General features: G+C 46.5%; 1 protein-coding gene across 1 annotated transcript; it reads left to right on the plus strand.

Annotated features, from left to right (window-relative positions):
- The first annotated feature begins 11,829 nt into the window (after window positions 1-11,829).
- Window positions 11,830-21,103, plus strand: CCDC137 (coiled-coil domain containing 137). The gene is made up of 6 exons (XM_077328270.1): window positions 11,830-11,980; window positions 13,357-13,484; window positions 14,291-14,486; window positions 17,213-17,295; window positions 18,698-18,777; window positions 19,894-21,103. The coding sequence occupies exons 1-6, from the start codon at window positions 11,898-11,900 to the stop codon at window positions 20,110-20,112; spliced, it is 789 nt and encodes a 262-aa protein (XP_077184385.1). The 5' UTR covers window positions 11,830-11,897; the 3' UTR covers window positions 20,113-21,103.
- The last annotated feature ends 2,502 nt before the right edge of the window (window positions 21,104-23,605 follow it).

Genomic DNA, 23,605 nt, shown 5'->3' on the forward strand with positions numbered 1-23,605 from the left:
TTCCCTTGTACTAGACTAGTGTTTCCGAGATGGAAACACTATTTTAAGGGATTTATTAAAAGAACAAGGTTTATAAACACATCTTTAGCATTGAGTTACACAAAATAGTCAAAGGAAATTGGGTAAAATGTAATCCTTTTGTCCCTCTGCTAAAATATACCATACCTGATGCTAATAATAGAGTAGTTGACACCTCTTAAATAAGGTTACAAGTTCTTAATGGATATTCCGTTGCTCATCTAGCAACCATATGGTCCAAGATGGCTGCCCACTTACTCTCAAACCAGAGCAACCTCCTGCTCTGCTGGTTAGCAGAGGGAAAAGAGCTTCTCCTGGTTCCAGGGGTTTAAATCACTCTGGGACATTCTGAGAAGAAAAAGCTCTCTTCCCCACCCAGATATCTGCCTTCATGAAGAGAAAGCAATTGGAAGAACTCCTTTGTTTCCTGGCTAGACCAATTAGCATTTGAAGGAAGGAGTGCAAGTGATTTATATCACTCCTCCTATCTCTCCAAAACTCAGAAGGGGAAAAAACTCTGCTTCCCAGGGTTGGTTTAAAATTTCCATGAGAATATATATGTGAACACACTAAACACCCCAAATACCTTTTGTAATATACTATGAGCACATTGGGTGTGAGAAAGCATCTAAAAGAGCTTTAGAGCAGCAGTCCGCAAGCTTCCGCTTGTTGCGGACCGCTGCTCCGGAGTCCAGGGAGAGGGCAGCCCAGGGGCCCGCGCATGCGCGGCAGCTCCAGTGCAAGCGCGCGTGCGCGCTTGCGCCACCGCCATGCCGGCGGCCGCGGCTCCCCCTCCAGGCCCCTCCCGGCCTGGGCTCCGCTCCTCTGGCAAGCGTAGGACAGCCCGAAAATGGCTGGCCATGTCTGTCCGTAGCAGTAGGAAAGAGCCAGAGTCCGGGAGCAGCTGACAGACGAAGCCATTCCAGGGCGAGGGAGGAGCTTTGTGGAGTCCCCGCTCCCTTCTTCTTCAGGTAGATCCAGGTGGGTGGCCGCGTGAGGCTGTCTGCAGCCACAGGAAGAAGAGCCGGAGCCCAGGAACACCTTCAGGAGGTCAAAGAATCTGCAGCAGGGGAGGAGCTGCCTGCTGCGAGCAAATCGGCCTGGCGAGCTTCTCGCTTCGGGGGGGGGGGAGGGAAGAAGGAGGGAAGAAGGAGCTGGGGACCACTGCTTTAGAGAACAAGTAAGCCAGGATGTGGTAGAACAAACAGACCATGGCACCACATGGATCCTGGCAAGGACACAGGGTACTTGGGCCTAGTGTAAAGGGAGCGGAGACTAGTAGAAATAGAAACACGGATGGGCCCCATCCAGAGTAATAAAGGCTTCAGCATCTGCTTGTGCTTAGTTTCCTGAAACAATTATCTTCACTGAGGCCCATTCCGCACAAGTTAAAAGTAGCAGGAGTGTGGCAAATTGTAATCGCTACTAATTTGCAGTTATGCACGACGTCGCACACAATCTGCCACACTCCTGCAAACGATCAGCTAAAAGCGCTTCGTTGTAGTGCTTAAAGGGAAATCTCAAAAGGTGAATTCACCCTCCAAAAAGCGCTACACTGTTGCAAGCAATCTGCAACAGTTCCGAAAAAGACCTGTGCGTTCCCATTGCTGCGGTTTTAGCAAAGTCCCTCCCCCTGGCTCTCTCCTCTGATCTTCCGGCGAAGCGATCGCCATTTTTTTTCTCAGAGCGAGCAGAGAGCAACGAACCGGCGAGCCTTCATTCACCCAGCGAGGCTTCTCCAGCTGCAGTCCCTCCACAGAGCTGCTTTAAGTCACCAAGCACAACACAGCCCTGTTTGCAAGTTCCCTTTATTTTCGGCCGAAAATCACACCCATGTACGGGGGGGGGGGATTTTTTTTTCACCTAGGGGAGCGTGGCAATGATGAATCGCCAGCTCATACACCACCTGCCAGCGAGATGGGTCTCTCCATTGCAACAAATCAACGCAGATTCATTGCAATGTGTATTTTTTTTTAAAACCTGGCTTAAAGGGAAAGGGGCTTTTTGGGAGCATGATAACGGCCGCCCATTGGCTGTTCGTTTGAGTGACGGCCAGGGGCGGGACAAAGCACAGAAAAAATCGCTTCCTTTCTAGCGATTTTTGGTGAGACCGGAAACCTGTGGGAAACTATTGCAACGCTACTGAATTCAACTACAAAGGCAGGTATGCATAACACCAAATTCCACTATTTTAAATTCCGGAATTGCTTAGTGTAAGCAATTGGCCACAATGATTCTTGTGCGGAATGGACCTGAGTCTTTAACTAAGGGGAACAAAACTCCTTGAGGATGAGAAGTTCCCTGCTTCATCCCTGAGACAAATTGTATCCACTCCCATCTCCTTCTACTGCTTTTTTTTTTTTTAAAGCAAAACACAATTATAGGGTTTGAGGTTTTTTTGTTTTTTTTTTTTAAATGAAGCATTATATAATCCCCAAATGAAAAAACTAACATCTTAACCTTTTCAGCTCCCAATCAATAACTCTTGGCTCACATCCCTAAATGCTATTTATAAAGCATTGGTTGCCCTATAGCTGACAGCATTGGCATCCTGCTTGGAATCAAAGCAGCCATTGTGTATTTCCAGTAGGGTTGCCAACTCTGAGTTGGGAAATAACTGGAGATTTGGAGGGTGGAGCCTGGAGAGGGACCTTAGTGGGGTATAATGCTATAGAGTTCACCCTCCAAATCAGCTGTTTTCTCCAGGGGAACTGATCTCTGTTGCCTGTAGATCAGTTCTAATTCCAGGAGTTCTCCAGGCCCCACCTGGAGATTAGCAGTTTCCTGGGGAATTGCAACCCAGAAGACTGCATCTTCTAACCTCCTCCAGTGCTGTCTGCATTTCTGACAGAAATTATACAAGAAACCAAGAGGGACAATGTGGCGTTGTATAAAGAATAACTGAGCCCCTTAAAAAAACATACAGGAATCTCATTAATATAGAGGGAGAGTTTCTTGATTTAGGAGGGGCTTTCAAAATGTTTTGTCCCATACTTAAGAAATGCCCGTCACTTTGGTAGCCTCTATAATGCAATTGTTACCAGAGACCAAGAAGAAGTGAAGAAGGAGGCAATGTCAGTGTGTGCATCTAAGACTAGGGGTGCTCTGCCACCCACTGCTGATGTCCCAGCATATCAAAAACAAAAGGGAGCCTGTGGTGGAGTGGGAGGAGGTTTTCGTGTTCTGCCACAGCCTAGCTTCTGTCTCCTTTGTTGCCTGGAGGCAAGCTATCTGTGTCGTACCAGAAGGGAAGGAAGACCTTCCCTGTCTCCTTTCTGCCAAGCTCACCTCAGGGGAATGAATGAGGACTGAGACCAAAGGGTGCCATGTGACAGGATCTGTTACACTATTACTATTAGGAAAGCCCATTCTACAAATGGGCTGTAGAAAGGCAGAGGGAAGGCAGCCGCAGAAGGGCTCCCATAAGCCTGCCAGCAAGGTGGGCTGCCCAGATACCAGGAGATTGGGGAGCACTACCACAGTGGAATGAGTCTCTTGTGGCGCAGGGTGGTAAGGCAGCCAACGTGCTGTCTGAAGCTCTGACCATGAGGCTGGGAGTTCGATCCCAGCAGCCGGCTCAAGGTCGACTCAGCCTTCCATCCTTCCGAGGTCGGTAAAATGAGTACCCAGCTTGCTGGGGGGGTAAACGGTAATGACTGGGGAAGGCATTGGCAAACCACCCCGTATTGCGTCTGCCATGAAAATGCTGGAGGGCATCACCCCAAGGGTCAGACATGACCTGGTGTTTGCACAGGCGATACCTTTACCTTTTACCACAATGGAATGTGCCTGGATGGCCTCCCCCACCCTCATGGTGGGGGTCAGGTAATGTGGCAGAATGTACCTGGATGGCCTTCATGTTGAAATATAAAAGGGAAGCCTTAAGTCTGTAAAAGAACATCTAGATCTCTTTTCCCTCAGACTATGAGGTTACCATCCTAAAGGGGTTATCAAGCCTGAACTCATTTGAACCTACAAAACTTCTTTATACTGAAGCAGATCCTTGGTCCATCAATGTCAGCTTTGTCGACTTAGGTTGGCAGCAGGTCTCCAAGGTCTCAGGCAGAAGTCTTTCACATCACCTACTGCTAGATCTTTTAAGTGGAAACATCAGGGACTGAGCCTGTGACCTTCTGCATGCTATGCAGATGCTCTATCACTGAGCCATGGCCTCTCCTTTAAAACCTAGCCAACCTAACATACCATTGTGGCTACTCCATAGTCCAGTTGAAGAAATAATTTCCTTTGAGTGGTGAACTACTGACACTTTACATAGCAGCCACCAATTATCTATAGAAAATAGGCAGGGGTAGGTGTGGCTGTTGTCCAGCATGGCTTCTCATTGGCCAATGTCCAGCATAGCTTCTCACTGGCCTTGCAAAATAAAAATGAAGTGACTACAGCAGCAGCTGCCACCACAGTGTCGATCGTATTCTCTCTCTTTTAACTCTATTCCTCTTCTTCCCTGCAGTTGGTCTTTCTCGGTATGTATGTGGCTTTGCCTTCCACAGCAGCCATTTTGTGGCTGGCTTTTCTTCCCCTGATGGCCATTGTGTGTATGGACCCACCGCTCTGAGTCAGAATTCCTAAGGTGGCCACAGGCTCAAAAGTTGGTGGTGGTGGTGGTGGAGGAAAGTACCATCAAGTTGCAATTGGTTTGTGATAGCTCTGTAGCCCAAAAGGCAGGGGACTCCAATATACACCATTGGAGTGACATCTTAAATTGCATAGCTTTTCCTTGTTGCTGGCCAAGCTTTCGTTTCCCAATCTTATCTCCCCATTGTACACCTTGCAATTTAAGGCTTCGGGTTTTATCTTTTTATAGTGGGGATTTTTTTTACTGTAACACACCACGAGCCAGTTGCCTGGGATTGGTGGGTAATAAATCATCATATCCTTAACACTATTTCACTCCCTTATATAATTGGGAAACAGCCTCCTGGGAGGAGACTGTCCAGGGCCCTGTCCATCCAGGTCCGATTGGCCCTCCCCCTCCAGCTCCCACCCTCCCTCCTTGCCTGCTAGAAACTTTGTGGCTGCGGCCTCCATTGTTGCCCATGAAAAGAGAGCCATCGACAGGGCTTTGTGGCTTGCAGGTACACTCCTGCTGGGAGAGGGCCGGGGGGGGGGGGGAGTTTGGAGCCTCCCTGTAGGCCGCAAAGCCCTGTTGCTGCCGGAAGGGGGCTTTCTACTCCCTTTAACCCAGTGGTCCCCAACCCCCAGTCTGGAGACTGGTACCGGTCCGTGGATCAGTCAGTACCAGGCCACGGCTCCTCCTCGTCCTCCTCCCTGGCTGTTGCCTCGGGGGATGCCCTGCCACTCTGCCGCCAGCTCACCTTTGGTGTTCTCCGGTGGCTGCCATGGCCAGGCCTCCCACTCGGTGTGGCACTGCGCAGCAGCTGCTGTTGGCAGCTCCCCCCAGTGGGCGGCAGGAAGTCAGAGGCACCGGCGGGAAAGCAAGTGGAGCAGGAGCTCAGGCGGCGATGTCCTCCAGCAAAAGTCTACCCCCCTGCCTCAGTAAAATTGTCAAGCGTTGACCAGTCCTCGGTGATAAAAAGGTTGGGGACCACTGCTTTAACCCAATTTGCGGCCCAAAGGGAGCTGCGGCCACCCTCTCACGTCCTCCTGCCTGCCGCACCTTTCAAAGCCCATTTTAAAAATGGGCTTTGATACTCATATAATAATAAGTCTTAAAAGCTCCCTATTGCAATTGCAGTCTCCCAGGACTTCACTTCCTGCTGTCCTACTACTTTGTTTTAATTTCAACAAGTTTTACAATAGCTTTCATTAATTGAAAGTATCCGTCTCTTCAAACCTTTTATCTTCTTCAAAGCACAGATAAGAAGGAAAGGCAGGGAGGGAAGTACTGTGCATGTAAATATGTTATTTCTCAGACTTATGGGCTTCTTTTGCAAACTTTCATTTCAGAAAAAAAAGTTTCTTATGTTTATAGTTAAGAATGGACGGTTATCTCAGGGGCTGCGTTTTAATGTGTGCATTTGGGGGGTTTATTTTAATTGCATGAATTGGTAAGAGATAGGAATTAATTAATATGCGGGCAGATAGCTAGTAAATGGGAAGGTCAAAGATACTGCCCAGGCTGCTGAAGTCCCAAAGTCCCATTTCTACTGGTTTGCTTAGGTGATACCATATGCTGATATTTGGTACAACTGTCTGAGGGATGGGTATTCAAGCTGAGGAGGCCCCCTTACCCAACAGGATATCTTTTGTATCTGCAACAGCAAGGGAATTGAGACAGCTCTTGACTCCCGCAGAATACGAAACCAAGGTCTTAGGCATGGAGCATTATCACTTGTGGGCCAGCTGTAAAGGGGGAAAAGAACACCCTCTGTCGGGTCCTCGTACATTTCTTCTGACCCTTGGTCAAAAAAGATGTCTGGCAGATCTGTAGAACATGGCGTTGTGAGCTCAGGTCCTGTTAGTGAGGACTTTTCATACAAAGAGTCTTTCTAGGAGGTTGCAGCTGCACTCAAGCCTCAGCTGATATTTAACAGGCAAAGAGCTCTGACCAGCAGGGAACAACGGAGCTGCAGGCAAACCATGGTTGACTCCAAAGTTGTTGAAGAAGCTCCTCATTCCTCTGCCCAATCTCCAGCTACAGGTCCCTATCCAGTCAACCTACCTGGTTCACCCAAGCCAATTAAGCAAAGCAGGCTATTTGCTCAAAGAGAACTCCAGTCTAAACGGTACCAAGCCACATTAGCTAGATGGCTGCTGACTGCAGAACCCAGAGTGAGGATTGAGATTCAGCTTTGTAGACACAATACACACCAATCAGGGATGAAGCTAGGTCCAGTATGGGTTGGTACAGAGTACCAGTGAGAAAGTGCTTGAAATGGTACTTGCTGTCTTGTGCTTTGAAGCTTTTCCTCCTCCTCCTCCTCCTCCTCAAGAGATCTGTTAAGAAACTTAAGTTACTTTCACCAACACAGACAACTATCTAAACAGGAGTTCCTTAATGTATGACCAGCGTAGCTTAATCCTATTCATCCAAGTCTTGCTAGATGTAGATTGTGGAACATTCAGGAACTCCATGCAAATACCCTGATATTTGGTTGTTTGATAGTTGCTTTAGAGCAGGGAGGTAGGAAGATATTCTCCTGGCAGAGAGACCAAGGGCAAGGTTTTTCAAACTAGGCTGGAAATGATGTAAAGTTTTGCACAATTAGTTGCAAACCGAGTACTGAAATGGGGTTTACTGATACTGTTAGCTGGTTTTATTTATTTATTTATTGCTGTCAAGTCAGAGCTGACTTATGGCTAGGGATGCCAGCCTCCAGTTGGGACTTGGGGGTATCCCAGAATCACAGCTCTTCTCCAGAATACAGACATCAGTTCCCTTGGAGGAAATGGGTGCCTTGGAGGGTGGACTCTATGGCATTGTACCCTACTGAGGTTGCTGCCCTCCCCTAGCTTCACCCTCAAATATCCAGGATTTTTCCAACTTAGAGCAGGTAATCCTCCTTTCACCCTCTCCTGGTGGCAACCGAATTTATGGCAGTCTCATAGGCATTTTTCCATTGCCTGCTTCCATGGTGTGATCTTGGTATTTCTTGAAGGCCTCCTATCCAAATACTAGTCAAGACCAACTCTGTGTAGCTTGTGAGATCTGGTAGCCTTGGCTACTGTCAGGGCCTTAATGCATTAAACAGACTAGAGTGGCTGAATGTGGAGATGAGGGGACTCACACCCAGTTCTCCAGAGACTGCCGTTCTTAACCACTACACCAAGCTGGCTCTTGATAGCTTTTTAAAAATTTTAAACATTCAAAAGGCAAACAAATTATGTCTGAGCACACGTGACATTATAGGGTATGAATAAATACTGTTTTTTGGTGAAGGTCTGAATTGAATAAAACCTTCACTGAGTTCAACAGATCTCCCCCCTCTGGGCAGAGAACAGTCAGGGAGAGAGGGACTCAGTTCCACGGCTTTCCAGACATACCTCAGCCCACCTGTATACAAATGTCAATAGAGGTCATGGGTGGCTCAAGCTCTCTCCCCCTTCTCCAAGCAGGGAACAGAAATGTGGAGGTTTTAAATATGAGGAGTGGCTTCAGGAAAAAATTCATGGAGACCTCCAAGAAAAGTTTTTCTGACCTGGCTAGTAGGTGGAGAAAAGAAAGATGATAAAACTCAGGAGAGCAAGGAGTAACTTTTCTTTTGTGCTGGGTCTATCAGAGCAGATAGAAATCTTAAGTGAGTTCTGGAGAAGGCAGCCATTTTGACCATGTGCTCGCCTGAAGGAGCTGAAGAACATTTCAAAGTAATAGAAACTCTGTTGAAATCTGTATTTTACAAAGCTAAAGGAGCCTGTCCTATATTTTAACATCTGGTAGGACATGTATAGAGAAAGGAACAGAGAAATTGTGTTTTATCCATTTCTTTTGGACCCCTTCCTTAATTTGGTGCTGTGCTAAAGGTATGCCTGTAAACCACCCCGAGGTGAGTAACTGAGTAGGGTGGTATATAAATCATGAAAAAAATTCTTTTAAATAAATCCTTTATAACTTTGGATGCTGGTTCTAGGTACCACACAGACCTCCATTGCCTTGGACATGCTACTGTAAATGGGAGCTCCAGCAGGAGGAATGCTGGCAGTTGGCAAGCAGCTATTCCTCCAGGGGAGCACCATGCAATAAATTGTCCTTGTGCTAACCAGGCACTAGGCAATGGAAGACACAGAGGCAAAGCCTCAGGTCTGAGAAGGGAAGCTGGGAGGTCCTGACCCTCCCAGCTGGCAATTCTGTACAGAGGTCAGGTGGTGGCAGTAAAAATTTACCCAAGGGAGAAAGAAAAATCTCTGCAGGTGCTAGGAAAAACCTTGGAGTGAAAATGGTGGAACAGATCCTGCAGTCCTGAACTAGCCTGTTTTGCTACATAGGGAAAAAATTATTACAGGCAGCATTTTGAGTTTCTGTAGCAGCTCAAAATTATATTCGGGGCCAAACTAGAAGATACATTTAGTCACATGTCATTTTGTTTGGGTAGCTGTCTTGTCTTTTTTGTCCTAAATCAGTGGTGACAAATAGAAACAGCAACTGGAACAACAAGCAGGGGATGAGGAAATGGGGTAAATAGAAGTGTAGAAAAGGAAAGGAAGGAAATTGAGATAGGAAAGGAGTCAAATAGGTGTGGCAGGGAGGATGGAAACAAGAACAGCAGGATGCAAATGGAGAAACTGAGCAAGCAGTAACAGGCATGAAACAGTAAGAGAGAAGGTGGGAGGAATAGGGATGACGCTCCCCGGCAAGTTACCTGTTATTTTAATACTGAACATTCCCTAATACTACACACCGTATTGGACCCAAACATTAATGCCTGGTGCCACCTTGCATTCAGGAAGGCAGGAAAGTCATGTTATGAACTATATATAAATATGATGACATAGTTTAGTGCTGCAGGACTTTATGCAATACAGAGAAGGGTTTTCTGGCCTTGGCTGGACAATTTGACAGCAGGGCTGATAGGTACAGCTTAGGCATGCCATTCCTAAATCCAATTTCGCTCTACCTTAAGCTTAAGGGACACATACATGAGTACCAGAATACAGTTACTATATTGCCATCATGTAATGCTGTGTAAGAATCACACCATTTCAAGGACAAGCATTTAAGACGAATATGGTATCTTACTAATGGGCTCGAGAACCTAGGACTGTGCAAAAAAATGGTCTTATCCAGAAAGGGCTGTATATAACATACAGAATTTGCTATGTCTTGAGACCAGCTAAAGAACTTCAGTCTTTCTTCATGCGGAATTTTATTTCCATCTTTAAAATCATCTTTATGTTCTCATCCTGTATATGTTTCTCCACGGCTGCTAGTGCCTGTTCCCCACCGTCCTGGTAATATTTTAGCAGCTCTTCGGTATATGCAATCCACACGCAGTTGTGGCATCCACTCATGCAACAGTTAGTGGGAGGGAGCAGCGTTGGGGGTGCAGCAAAAAGAAGTTCTTCATCCTTTGAAGATCCTGCTCCTTCCTTTGAGTTAGACTCCTTGTCATTTAGGGAGGCTGTATTTTGAGAATCATTTCCACGGGCATGTATATGACGGTTTTCACAGTCTGTGAATGTTGCAGGAAGTCTCCACATATTAACCACACACATATGATGGCATCTGGGAAGGAGCCAGGGCCCTGAGACGCTCCCATCCTGGAGCTGCCTGAACAGATATATACACTCCTAACAAGAATCAAAGGATATAATTAAATTCCAGTACAGATAACATCATTCTATATTCCCTCTCCGGCTAACAGTGAATCCAACCCAGTCTCCGGCTTTCCATGTGGGTTTTGGAAGAAAAGGAAAAATTAGGCAGTACAGGGCACTTTCAGGACTAAGATAACAAACCAGCAATAAGAAATTCAAACCTACCACTCCAAATTAAAGTGTCTCAAAAAATCACACCAAACATTTTTTGGTCTTTATATATATCATGATTAGCTCTTATTATTACATACAAAAAAGGTAACAATCAGAATTTCAACAATGACTAAATTAATGGATTTCAATTCCAAAAAGTCTGGATGCTGTGAAGAGTTATAATGCATAATATAGAATTCCAGTTCTGAATGATCCTTCACATAAAATATGCCATTCATACAGAAACCTAGGAGTGCAGGGAGACATATTTTAATCTATGAACTTTCCATGCAATTATTGTATTTGCAGGGACCTTTATAAAATACAGAAAAGTGGAAAATATTTTTAAAAATCAAAAAATGTCGGCAGTGTCGTCATTTTGTATTACCAGGCAACACATCACCAATGAGCAAGGGCAAGTTTTTAAGTTCTCAGGTACTGTTCATCAAGCTGAATGCTAAGTGGGGGATGTTTAATAATGGAAAAAGTCAAAGTTATTCTGTAGTTTGTAACTCTCTGAAGATCAGGACTGTAGCAATGTTAGAAGGAGGGTTAGTTTTTATACGCCCCTTTTCTCTACCAGAAGAGGTCTCAAAGCAGCTTACAGTCCCCTTCCCACAACAGATACCCTGTGAGGAAGGTGAGGCTGAGAGAGCCCTGATATTCCTGCTCAGTCAGAACAGCTCTATTAGTGCTGTGACGAGCCCAAGGTCACCTAGCTGGATGCATATGGAGGAGAGGGGGATCAAAGCTGGCTGGCCAAATTAGAAGCCATCTCTCTTAATCACTACACCAAGCAGGTTAATGTTAACAAAAGCAAACTAGGCATCCAATATAGCTTAGGGGAGCACCCTTCACTATCACATTCATCTGCAGGAGGGAACCAGCTGATTCCTTCCAAGCAAGCCCTCCCGCCATCAGGCTCAAACATCTGGAGCAGGGGTAGTCAAACTGCGGCCCTCCAGATGTCCATGGACTACAATTCCCAGGAGCCCCTGCCAGCATTCGCTGGCAGGGGCTCCTGGGAATTGTAGTCCATGGACATCTGGAGGGCCGCAGTTTGACTACCCCTGATCTGGAGCCTTCTGTTAACTCCGCCCCTTTCCGCCCACGCCCTCGCTCTCACCTTTCCGCGCCGGCCAGCCACAGGCCCCAGCAGCCCTCGACTGCACCGGGCGGCACTTAACAACAACATAGTCGGCGCAGGAGCCCCCTGACAACTCCCAGACGCTCCTCCCTCACGCCGGAATATACATTCCTTTCGACCAATAAGCGCAGCAGCACCTCCGGCCGTAATCCAATACTCATGCGTGACTGGCCGGGGTTTGGCAAGTTCTCCAATGAAGAGAGAGCTCTGGGTGGGCCTTTGACTAGACATCCAACTGAGCGGTGTTGTAGGCGGGGACAAAGGCGCGTGAACCAATGGGAGTCGGGATTCCGGGTAGTCGGAGCAGGGCGAGGACACGTGGATCACTCCTGGCGAAGGAAGCAAAATGGGGAAGCCGGAGCTGAAGGCCGGTCCCGTGGCTGGGAGCGCTGCTGGGTCCTCGCGGCGGGGGGTGACGCGAAGCATTAGGTCAGTGTCGTCAGCACTACTTCGCGGGACCGGAGAACTTCGCGAGCATCTCTGTGTCGCTTATTTTGCAGGGTTGTTATAGGAGGGATCCTTACCTCGCAGAGGAGACGGAAGTTACAGCCATGCGTGGTGGAGGACAGCGGTTTTCCTACGCCAAGGGGCAGCCTCGTATGTGTAGGCGTCCCCTGGTGCTGCTTGCCTTGCAATCTGCATTTCGAGCCGCCGCCTTGTACTTTCTGTCTCTACCTGGGACCCTAGTGGCAGATGACGATGTGCGGAGAACAAATAGGTGGCTTCTTGGAGTCGCTTATTAGACGTTATGGCGAAGCAGAACTTCTGGGGTCGAAAATAGTATCCCTCTGAGGACCGTCAGTTGCTGGCAGGCAGCGGTGGTTGGGGAAGGAGGTTGCAACGGGGCTTTGCTTTGCAGTGTTGGCCCCCTGGGACCCTGCCTTAGGTAGCCCAGTGGTTACTTAAGCAGTTTCTAGCGTTTATTGTCTGCATGATTGTCCAGTCTCTTTGATCATGCTATGATAACATTTATTGGGGGGGGTCTTTGCACCCTAGTAGTAATTAAAAGAAAAAGAGTGAGACACCATTATGTTCTGTCACTAGTTGTGACTCGCTGCCCCCTCCAGTCTGGTGGAAATCCAGTAGTTGCAGTTTTCTCAATCATTGCACTGTGATGCTCAGAAATGCTTCACCGTCTGAATTTTTGCTTGTCGTGCATCTTCTGAGCGTTCAGGGACTGTGCCAAGAAACATGTTTTACATCGGCAAGCTTACCTGCCGTGAACTGCGTATGATGTTAACAGGTCCGGAAAACAACATTTAATCAATTCCTGCTTTCCCTGCAAACAGAAGTGCTGTTTTTAAGAATGCCTATTGCATTTTCTGTCGAGGGATATCTGTTGCACCCAACATAGTAGAATCAAGAATACAAATGTTCATGACATACATTTGTTTTGGTGGCCAAGATCTACAGAGACTTGTTTGTGCTATCTTGCAAGAAGTAGGGATATTGAATAGCATTGTGTCTGCAATAGTCATTGTCACTCAAGCATAGATTCCCTACACTCTTATTATTGAATCAGCAACCTTTTTTAAAAAAGTCAAATGATCTAAAATACACAAGTCTCATAAATGTTTAAGAATAACAATGTGGTCTGGTGAATGTCTCCTATGTATGGTTTTACACCTTGGAATTCTAGTGGGAAAACATGAAGGTAACTTGTAGTGTACAAGCTCTGATCCAGTTACCACAAATGGTCCTTTGTACAATGCAGGTTCAGGCCATATTTATAATATCCCCAGAAAAGAGATTTTGTTACAATTCTGTACCTTTTGCCAAAATGTGTGTCTGCCTTCCTTTATTAGCCAAAAGAAGAAAATAAATTCAAAACCCAAATGTCTCAATGATCAAGAGATTCCCTATCGGCTGAGGGAGATCATGAAGAGCCGTGAGGAGTTAAAGAACCCCAAGAGCAGGAAGAAAAAGAAACCAGGTATGAGACAGTCTCTGGTCATGTTTTCTGGTATATGTTATCCATTAACTCTTTAATTAAAATGCAGGTACACATATAGATATATATCTCCTACATTAGATGTCTAAATACAAGTCGGAAGGGGTAGGATTGTCTTATCATGATTTCATGTCTGTCCGTTTTTCCAGTAATCACGTTTGTATATTTGTCTACATTCTTGCAAGACTGCACTTCTCATAGCAAGCCAAGCTGGAGAAAAACATCAAACCATGTTCTGTGACACAAGATACACCCTTTCAGTGCCATTGGCTTCAGTGGGCTTAGAAGGGCATAACTCTTAGGATGTTACTGCCAATGTGTTAAAATGACTCCCAAGGATTGGTTAAGAGGTAACAGTATAGAGTGCATTTTGCTGGTATGAAACTGTTTCACCAAAACAAGAAAGTTTTAGTCACTGTGATTTATGGCAGGAGTTACTTTTTGCTCTGAGTAGCTGTGTAATAAGCATGTACAATATAAATAGAATTTTATATTTGATTCCATTTGATTCTCAACCCTTCTCAGCTACAAAGAGGTTCATAATGTTTCTGTGGAAATCATGGATAGACTGAGTATGAATTGTAACAAACTGTTACTTTGGGTCACAGAAAGTGGATTTTTTCTTTCAGTTTGGCTTGCTGCTCACTGAGTTCTGTGCTTGCTTGATTAGGAATAAATGCCTTTTCAGAGAGCCAGCTTGAGGCGTGTGAGGGAACAGAAGACAGTCAGTCTCCTCTCTGAATATCACTGAAGACAATGTAATCAAAGTGTTGCATGCTTTGTCTCAGGAAGCAACCAGATGCCTAGCTCAGAGTATGACATACCTGTGCCAAAATTCAGGAGGCGCAAGGGGGAATCGGAATCTTCCTACATGAGGCGTATGGATCAGGAAACCCAGCGTGTGTTGTTCCTCACCCAAAACCAGCTGCTACGTGAGCCTGAGAAAGATGAGCCAATCCAAGAAAAGTCCCAGAAGAAAAAAGAGTAAGTTTGTACTTTGGTTCATACACAGCAGTGGGCTTAGAGAATGCTATAGTAAGAGCATTATGCTTGAGTCCAAAGCTTTGCCTTGGACTCAAGCTATTCTAACACATGGTGTATATACATGGTCTTATCAAATTTTGATTTTTGTTGCTTTGTGATTAATAGTCCTCCAACGAAGACTTTGTTGAAGCATGTTTGGTCCTTTGTTTTATTCTAACATAATGTGTTTTTGTTTATTGACTTTGTTAGATTGTGAACTGTTAGTTAAAGTTTATGTATCATTGATTTTCAAGAATAGATATAACCTTACTTTTTAAAGAGGAGATATAACCTTTCCCTCTACTCTTGCGGGGTGGGCAGGCCTGTAGTTGTACACATGCTAGGATTAGGAGCTACTAATAAGCAGCTAGAGCTATGACCATGAGAATCCTTGTGTCTTATGATATATGTCCTTCCGAGTTTCCCAGTGGATGAAATAGGGGATGCATTGATGTGCTGATGACAATTAAACCTGCATCTACTTATCTGAGATCCATAGTTGCCATCTGATCTCGTACCTGTTGTGCTGGATAACTCCGATCACTCCTGATTCAATTCTAGGCACACACTTAAGAAACCCTAGGCATCTAAATAGCTTTCCTATACCAGATCATTTAACTCCTAGCCAAAGATATACCTCAGCAGTGTTTTATATTCATTCTGGGTATAGTAAACAAGTAAATGCTATTAGAGAATATCTACTTCCATTTTAAGCTCTTTTTACTAAAGCATAGTTACAATATTCTTAATATAGACTAAAGCAACAAAGCATTATACCATCCATCATTGTTACATAGATCAAAGAGAGCAGCTACATGAGTCATAAATTTCTGGTTAGTAGCTGTGTTGGTCTGAAGCAGCAGAATGAAGATTGGGTTCAGTGGCACCTTTACGAATGAAGTTTTATTCTAGATAAAAGCTTTTGTATGCATACACACTTCATCAGATATGATCAGAAAAGATTCTTGCTGCAAAAGTAAGCTGGTCACAAGCAAGGAGCCCTTCCTGAGAAGAAGCTCTTGATCAGTATAGCTTCCCATATTCCCATCACAGGGTTCATAGACTCCTTCAGGTAATAAAAAGAGGGGGAAAAAAAATCACATCTTCCTAAAATAACCTAATAATACCTAACTGTTCCATTTGATAAGAGAGCACATTCTTGGCTAACTTCATCAATCACCATAAAGGTTACCTGTACTTAAAATTACTTCTTAGAAAATAGAAATATACTAGCAAAGAAGCCTGCTGCAGTTAGGAATGCAGCGGGCACTTGCGAGGTAGTGGGGGGGGGGGTGGCAGCATGTGGGTGGAGTGGCAGGGCCCGGGGGGGGGGGTGCCGGCATGTGGGTGGAGTGGCAGGGCCCGGGAGGTGTGTGGCAGACTTCCTGGCCTCTAACGTAGCTCTCCACAGGGAAGGTGGGGCCAGCGAGCAGCGCTTCAGGGGGTGGGAGTCGTGATCTGGGGTGGGGGAAGGACACCACAGTGTCCCTCAGCTCAGCACCATTGGCTGCCCTGGCCCTCAGCGTCAGGGCCACAACGCTCCTCGCGGGGTTCCATCCGCGGCTGACTGTTAGCGTCGCGGCTTGTGCAGCTGTGGCTGGGTGCTCTGGAGCAGGGCTAGCATCCGTGAGTGTTGTGTGTGGCGTGGCGGCTCTCCAGTGCCCTGGTGCCAGCCGCAGCAGGCAGCAGGAGGAGCTGGTGCTACCGGCAGCTGGGTGAAGCAGCAGGGTGGTGAGGGTTCGGTGGCAGATAGTGAAGTGGTGGAGTGGCCAAGGTAGGGGCTCAAAGTGCGTGCTTGGGGGTATGTGACAGAGAGCAGAGGAGGTTCGCAGGGAGCGGGTGGGCGCGAGGTGGTGAGTGCACCTCGGGTCTGGCTTGAGGGGGTGGGCTCCATAGGGTCTGGGTTAAGCTGCATGGCGCTTGGTTGGTGTGGCCACTGGTGGCCGCATTGATTAGCAGCGAATCCAGTGAAGTGGAGCAGCATCCGTGGCCAGGCATTATCTGTCAGCAGGTGTGGGTACACAGCTCGCAGCCGGCTTCTGGAGGTGGGCACTCCAGGGGCTGGCCCAATCCAGTCACAGCTTTGCTGGGCGAGGCTGGTCCATGTGGGTGGAAGCGCAAACCGGACACCAGATGTATCTCAGACAGCGCTCCGCCTACAAGGGGCTTTCCCAAATATTAGGGAGAACTATGGTAAGGATATTAATTCATTCTTAATATTTTTATTTTTAACAAAGGCTATTTGAAAATAATGCTTACAAGTTTCTCTTCCATACATAAATATATTTTGGCCCTCAACCCATACTCCGTTTTTGAATCGTAGCTTCACTTCTTTGAAGCTTAACATTCTTGATAACGAATTAAATGGCTTTTATTCTACACAAGGCTATATAATTGTTATTACTTTGTATTCTTCTTACTGAACTTCACCTGTGTTCTATTCTGGGTCTGTAGACTCCCTTTTTGGCTGGCTTCCCTCAGATGCCAGTTTTGTTTTATTTGTGTGCTACAACACCTTATGTGTGATCTCTTTGGACAAATCCAGCAATTGTTCCTTTTTTTCTGGCCATATCAAAGACAATGTATTTCCCTGGCCATAAACTTCAGTGAGTTCAGTAGCAGTTTGATTGCAGCATTAATTGGTTAAGGTCTGATCATGTCCTTTTTCAACACACCTTGGTCTCTAGATTTCAGCAAAAGAAACTGGATAAAATCCGAAAACAAAAAGAAGAGAGGAAAATAGCAGTGCAGGAGGCGGCCTTGCTTAGAGGTAAGCCGGCATTTGACCTGGCAACTGGGATTCTTCCACGCTGAGCCATCTTTGTTGTTTCTTTCTTTAAATTTCTATACCGCAGTTCTCCGAGGGCTCAGAGAAATATGGAACTTATTCCAGAGCAATATGGCACGTTGACCATTAAGAATAGATTTCTACTTGCTAAAAAGTCAGACTTTGTTAGATGTTCCTTGCATACTTTTGTGTGTTTGTGTGTGTGCACGTGCTGCTTTAAACTGCCAAATCTAGTGCTCTCAGATTCTGAGCAGGCAAAGTATTTGGATAATAAGGATTCTGTGCTGAGGGGAAAGCTGTTGCTGTAGACCATAGTGCTTTGGGGATATTGAGATTGATTTGAATCAAATAATTGTTTAAGGCTCTAACAGCCATTACTTAGAAAACAATTCTTAGAATCCTTTGTGCTTACCAACAAAGACCATTTTCCTTTGAAACTGTATCAGCAGGGTCCTTTTGTGTTGAAAGAAAGAGCTGCTTTTTGAACATGGTTTGTCTCACGTAAGCTTAGAAAAAAGGGAAGGCAGTCTTTATGCTGTAGCCCTCCAGGATTGTTGATGTTGACTTCCAATTCATAAACTCTTATCATAACACCCCTGGCTTTCCGTCAGTTGATGCCAAGCAGATCTATCCCACTGAGGCAGGTGTGTGTTGCTTCAGCTTTTTCAAAAATAAGTACTGCGGCTTTACAAGGCAAACGTAAATGTTAAGTATTTGAATTGTTCTAAGTTCCATGCTGGGCCATTTGGACTGGGGTATAGTAGCAGCATTTGTCATAGAATCTGATGGTGATGTGCAAAGGATGGATTTGTTTTATAGCCCTGCCCTCTTCTCCTTCCTATTTAAGAGAAGCCTGGAGAAGAGGAGGTTGAGATTACTCTCATGATTACTCTCTTTAAGTAGTCGAACGGTTGTTAATTGGAGGAGGGCAGGGAGCAGTTGCTGTTGACAGCAGAGGATAAGACCCACAGTAATGGGTTTAAATTATGTGTAGTAAGGTACCAGCTAGGTATTTTTTTTGGGGGGGGGATTTCACAGTCAGAGTAGTTCAGCAGGAGGTGGTTAGCTTCCCCACACTGGTGGAATTTAAGCAGTGGCTTGACAGATACTTATCCTGGATTCTTTAGGTTGATCTTGTATTGAGCATGGCCCCTTCCACTGTATGGCCCCTTCCAACTCTATAATTCTATAGAATTACATTCATTCCATACCTTGTGGCCTTATGAATTGGCACGAGGAAGAGGCCCTGTTGAATTCTATTTCATAGGACTGCAAGTACAAGTCTGCTTGCTTGTGAGAGAAACATGTTGTGTGTATTTTGGAACCCTCTCTATCCTGTAAACAACCCGATCCATAGTTTTAACTCATTCTCCATTTATTTTAGAATCAATACAGTTCGGAGAAGTTGCTCTGCAGCCCCCAACACTTACGGCAAAGCCCAGAAAGAGTGTTATCAAAGAGAAGGTAATTCATTGTGCTGCACAGGATTCTAGGTCTCTTTCCTAACTTTGACAGTGGCTTGTGTTAGTTGTCCATACCTTAAAATTTAAATTTAATCTGGAGCAAAACTATGGGGAGATTGGCAGGTAGTATTAACCCTAATATGCCAAGTGAACTGTACCAAGATGGCGCACAGGGGGGCGGAGTATTGGACACCTTTAGGCAAGATCACAGCTCATGTTCTGGGTTCAGTTACTGCCTTTTCCCCTTCTTGATGCCTGCTTATCGATGGAGGCCCAGCCTTGGTGTTCTTCCATCTGCATCAGGCACAGATATTAGCGCCCTACCTGTTCACAGATCACCTGGCCGCAGTGATCCATGCAATGGTCAACTACCGGATTGATTTCTGTAACTCACTCTTCCCTTCTTGACCCAGAAATTGCAGCTGGTACAGAATGCAGCTGCTAGGGTCCTCAAAAGAATATCTTGGAAGGCCCATATCCAGCCAGTGCTGAGGCAGCTGCATTGGTCACCGGCTGCGGCCCAGTTCAGATGCAAAGTTTTGGTACTGACCTTTAAGGCCATTTGCAGTCTGAGCCCCACATACCTGTGGGACTGCCTACTTCCCTATGCCTTCCACAGAGCCCTTCGCTCTGCACATGCAAACTTGCTGGTAATCCCAGGTAGTCTGATCCCCGTGGGAGGTATGCCTGTCCTCAATCCTGGCCAGGGCCTTTTCATTCCTGGCCCTGACCTGGTGGAATGAGCTCCTGGGAGACCTGAGAGCCATTCTGGAGCTTTCTCAGTTCCACAGGGCCTGTAAGTCAAAGCTCTTCCACAAGGTCATTGGGCGAGGTCAGGGCAGTTAAGATCTAGGCCACTGCTCCAAAGAGACTAGAACAACTGCCTACCCCCTTCCACCTGTTCCCCCGAGGCACAAGGTACTGGTAGTCCATTGAACGAGTGGGGGGGGGGGAGTCTTTTTTCACCACCGTGGAGAGGTACTTGTTTTATTCTGTTTTATTGGGGTTTTATTATGTGGATTTTTACCCACCACGAGCCAGCTTGTCTGGGAGTGGCAGGCCACAAAGTAAATAAATAACATCACTCCAGCTTCAGGCACTCTCTTTCATGTTCCAGGCTGGCCAGAGGAAGCTTCTGCTGATGTCTCTCTTGGGCTCTGGTCCATCAGCCTCTACTCATAAAGGCGCCCGTGCATCTCTTGCTCACCAGAGGATTGTGCAGGAGGAGAGAGACAGGGTAGTCCAAGCCTACCGGGACCTAAAGAAACGTAAGCAGCAACAACGGCTGTCAGCCCAGAGCCAGCTTGCTTTGGAGAAACTAAAGAAGCCCGTCTGAGATAACATTTCCAGCATTACAGAAGCACAGAGCTGCCACCACGGCAGCCCTCCACTTGAAGCAGTTTGTTTTTGAATGAGTGTCAGGCCACTGGGACACGCTGCTCTCCGCCCCATTTGATCTATGATGAGCAAGTGGATAGTATGGGGGTGAACAGCCACCTTTCCTGCAAGAATGAGTTGTGTTCTGAAGAATGATTTCTGGAGAATGAACTGTACAGAAAGCAGCTTCCTCTGTGTGGGGCATTGAAGCGGCATGCTCAGCATGAAGACCGCACCATAACCGTTCTCTGCAGCGGATGTCTGATGCCCAGGAACGAACACTAATTTGTTTCCTGTGAGCTGTCTTTCAGAGGCTGCAGGATCATTTGGAAACAGTATTTTGTTGAATGTGAAGTGGTCCTTTTATTGAACGTAAAATTCTTTTATCCTCTTATGGGTGGATAACAGTGGTTTAGCTTGCCTTAAAAAAAAAGTCAAGGATATGAACTTAGTGAGCTTAGATTGAAGGGATTTGAGTCCTGCTGTGTAGAACCCTGTGGCCAGCTTGAAAAGAAGTACGGGTGGTTGCACTGGCTGCTCTTGTCTTCTGCAAGCTCGATCCTGTTTTCTCAGGTTTGTACCTGGTCCTTTTAAAGAGACTCTTCTGTCCTCGCTGAGCTTGCTACATGGTTTTGGGAGCAGAAAGTTTGTGTCTTCTAGAATAAATACTTTCCTTCTGGATTCTTTGTTGTCTCTCCTGTAGTGTAGCTGCTGAAGAGAAGGGAAGCTTTCCACTGTCACAGCTCTCAGTCAGGCCTTCCTTTTGAACCTGCCTGCCATTAGTGTTTGTGTGGAAGTATCAGGAGATGCCTTCACTAACAGTGGCAAAGGCAGGATGGGAAAGGTGGTGTTCTGGCTTTGCAAATCCCTTGTTCAAGAGACTTTCCCCCACACAGGTTAATTGCCTCATATTTCATAGTGAATGGAAGCACAATTCTGCCCCCTCCCCCTCCCCCCCCAACAAAAGCATCATGATACATTGTGCATCTCCTGGGGTTTCCTCAGCTTTTCTCTGATCATTCTCAAACCTGCTTGCTAAAAAGCGGTGGAAAAGATCACAGCAAAGTCTGGGCATGGGTGAGAAAGTTCAGATTTCCCCTCCTTCGTGGCATCCGTTTTTCTTGCCCCCCACAGCCGTTCCTTCCTTCTGCCAACTGGGGTCTTTTTGTTTTTCTTAACTGGCGATTCATATATTATTGTTAAAGCAACATGTCTCAGGTGCTCTGAATCACCAGTTTTCATTTTAAAACTAAAATGTCTAATACCTTTCATTGCAGAGATATGCTTTTCCCATTATATCTCAACAACATGAGACCTGGGGATTCATATTGATATACTGTTATGTGATATTCAGTTACCGATTTTAGAAAGCCATGAAAAAGGCCTGGTGAGGTGGGGATGGGTGGCCACTGCTGGGGGGACTGGTCAGAGAAACTAGGGAGAAACCTGCCATGTGGAATCCCCATTGTCTCTCTGCTGTCTTGACAGCTGCAGCATCTGTGAGAAACCCATCTAAGCCTTTCCCCACGTGGAAAACACCAGAACTAGGGGACAAGAATTGGCCTTCCCTTTAATTACAATAGGCCAATATATGAAAAAGACTGGGATGGCAAAACGTTGTATTCACAGAACAAAAGAGGCTTATCTTCCTCCCTGCACATAAGGAGGTTAAAAGTATCTGAATGTGTTAAGGTTCGGGTTCTAATCTCTGCTTGTCATGTAAACTCCCTGGGTAACCTTGGTCAGTCATGTTCTCTTAGCCTGCCCTACTTCCTAAGGTTGTTGTGTTTAAAATAGGGGCAGGTGTCTCATTTACTACTAAGGAGCATCTGTAGGCATGCCAAGATCAGACAGTGCTACTCTTGGCCCTCATTGTTAGAGGAGTTATATAGCAAGAGACTTGCTGCAAGGAGCACAAACAAGATTGCAGAGCTGATAATCCCACCCTTTCTGTAACTGGAGTTGGGTCTTGCATGTAAAGAGCGATGCTCCCCTCCGGCTTGAGACTAGTAGAGTGTGGGATCTCAAGCTGCTGGCATGCACTGCTTCTCCTGGTCCAGGCTTAGTTATTTTTTGTTGCAGGGAGACGAGGGGTGTGCTGGGGGTGGATGGTTCTGTTCAGTGTTTTGGATATGCTTGTTCCACTGGCTCTTGAACAGGAACCTGCAGTGGTCATCCCCCGGGAGCTTCATGATGCAGGGAACTTTGGGCATAGTGGAGACCCTGGGAAGAGGCTTCTTGGATGAGTCTTCCTCACAGGTTGTACATTTTATTGTGTCCCCTTCTCTCTTGCTGCCTCCATCATTGCTCACCAGCTGATTTCCTCACCTGCCTGGTAGCATGTCCCTTTCCTCCCTATCATAGCCTGCTCCTTGTGTACCATGCCACCTCTTTGTTTCTTTACTTGCTCACCTGCCCAGCAGCACACCTCTTCCATCCTTCCAAATGCTGCCACCTTCTTGCTTCCGTGGTACTTTGGTCACATGTGCCGCCCTTTCCCAATTCTTCCCCCCTTCCTCCATCATCTGGTCTGGGACCGCCTCCGGGGGTGGGGGAGAGCCAGCAGCCCGGCTGCCACAGTTGCTCATAAACGCACATGCCCAATTGCTGGGCATGCGCGTTTTGGCCACCAGGTGACGCTAACACCGTTGCGCAGAGTTGCTGCGCATGCACGTTTTGGCCACCAGGGGGTGCAAACATGCATGTGCGGCAGTTCCATGCATGCGCGTTAACGTCGCTGGCGTGCCGGCTGCCGTGCCGGCTGCCGTGCCGGCTGGCGCGCCGGCTGGCGCGCCGGCCTCTTTCCCCCCCCTCTCGCTGCAGGGGGGGAGGCAGGCGCGGCCGCTGGCGGCCCGGTACGATGGCCTTTGCGGCCCACTACTGGACCGCGGACCGGGGGTTGGGGACCCCTGCTCCATCCAATGATGCCTCATATGCTCACTCGCTTGTCTGCCTAGCTCACACAGTGGCAGCACCTCCCCCTTCCTGTACTGTAGCCTGCTACCTGCTCAAAATGCTAGCTGGTTTTTCTTGTCAAGGCAGGGTTTTATTTAGTTTCCTCACCTTTTTTTTCTTTTTTCAACTTTTCTGCAAACCTATAACCCACCCTTCCCCACGTTTGCAGAAAGATCTCCTTTATCTGTACATGGCCCTAATCTACAGATTCAATGCTCCACATATGGGTCTATGTTCAAGAATTTGAAATAATGATGTCTTGAACTGTGTAGTGCAGATCCAACAGTAGATGGCAGAATATACACAGAAGTGATGGGAATATTTGCTTAGCAAATGCTTTTTTCCTTCCCGGATCAATTTCTTGGACTCATTTGACAAACAGAACTCTCTAGGCAGTGGAAGGCGGCCCTCTGCTGTTGAGCTTCAGTCGTGACATCCACCCAGGCTGCAGAAGATGCGAACCTTTTCTTTTTTTTTTTTTCTTACAAGATTTTTAT

Source organism: Paroedura picta, chromosome 3, assembly GCF_049243985.1.
Source record: "Paroedura picta isolate Pp20150507F chromosome 3, Ppicta_v3.0, whole genome shotgun sequence".
Taxonomy (NCBI): Eukaryota; Metazoa; Chordata; class Lepidosauria; order Squamata; family Gekkonidae; genus Paroedura; species Paroedura picta.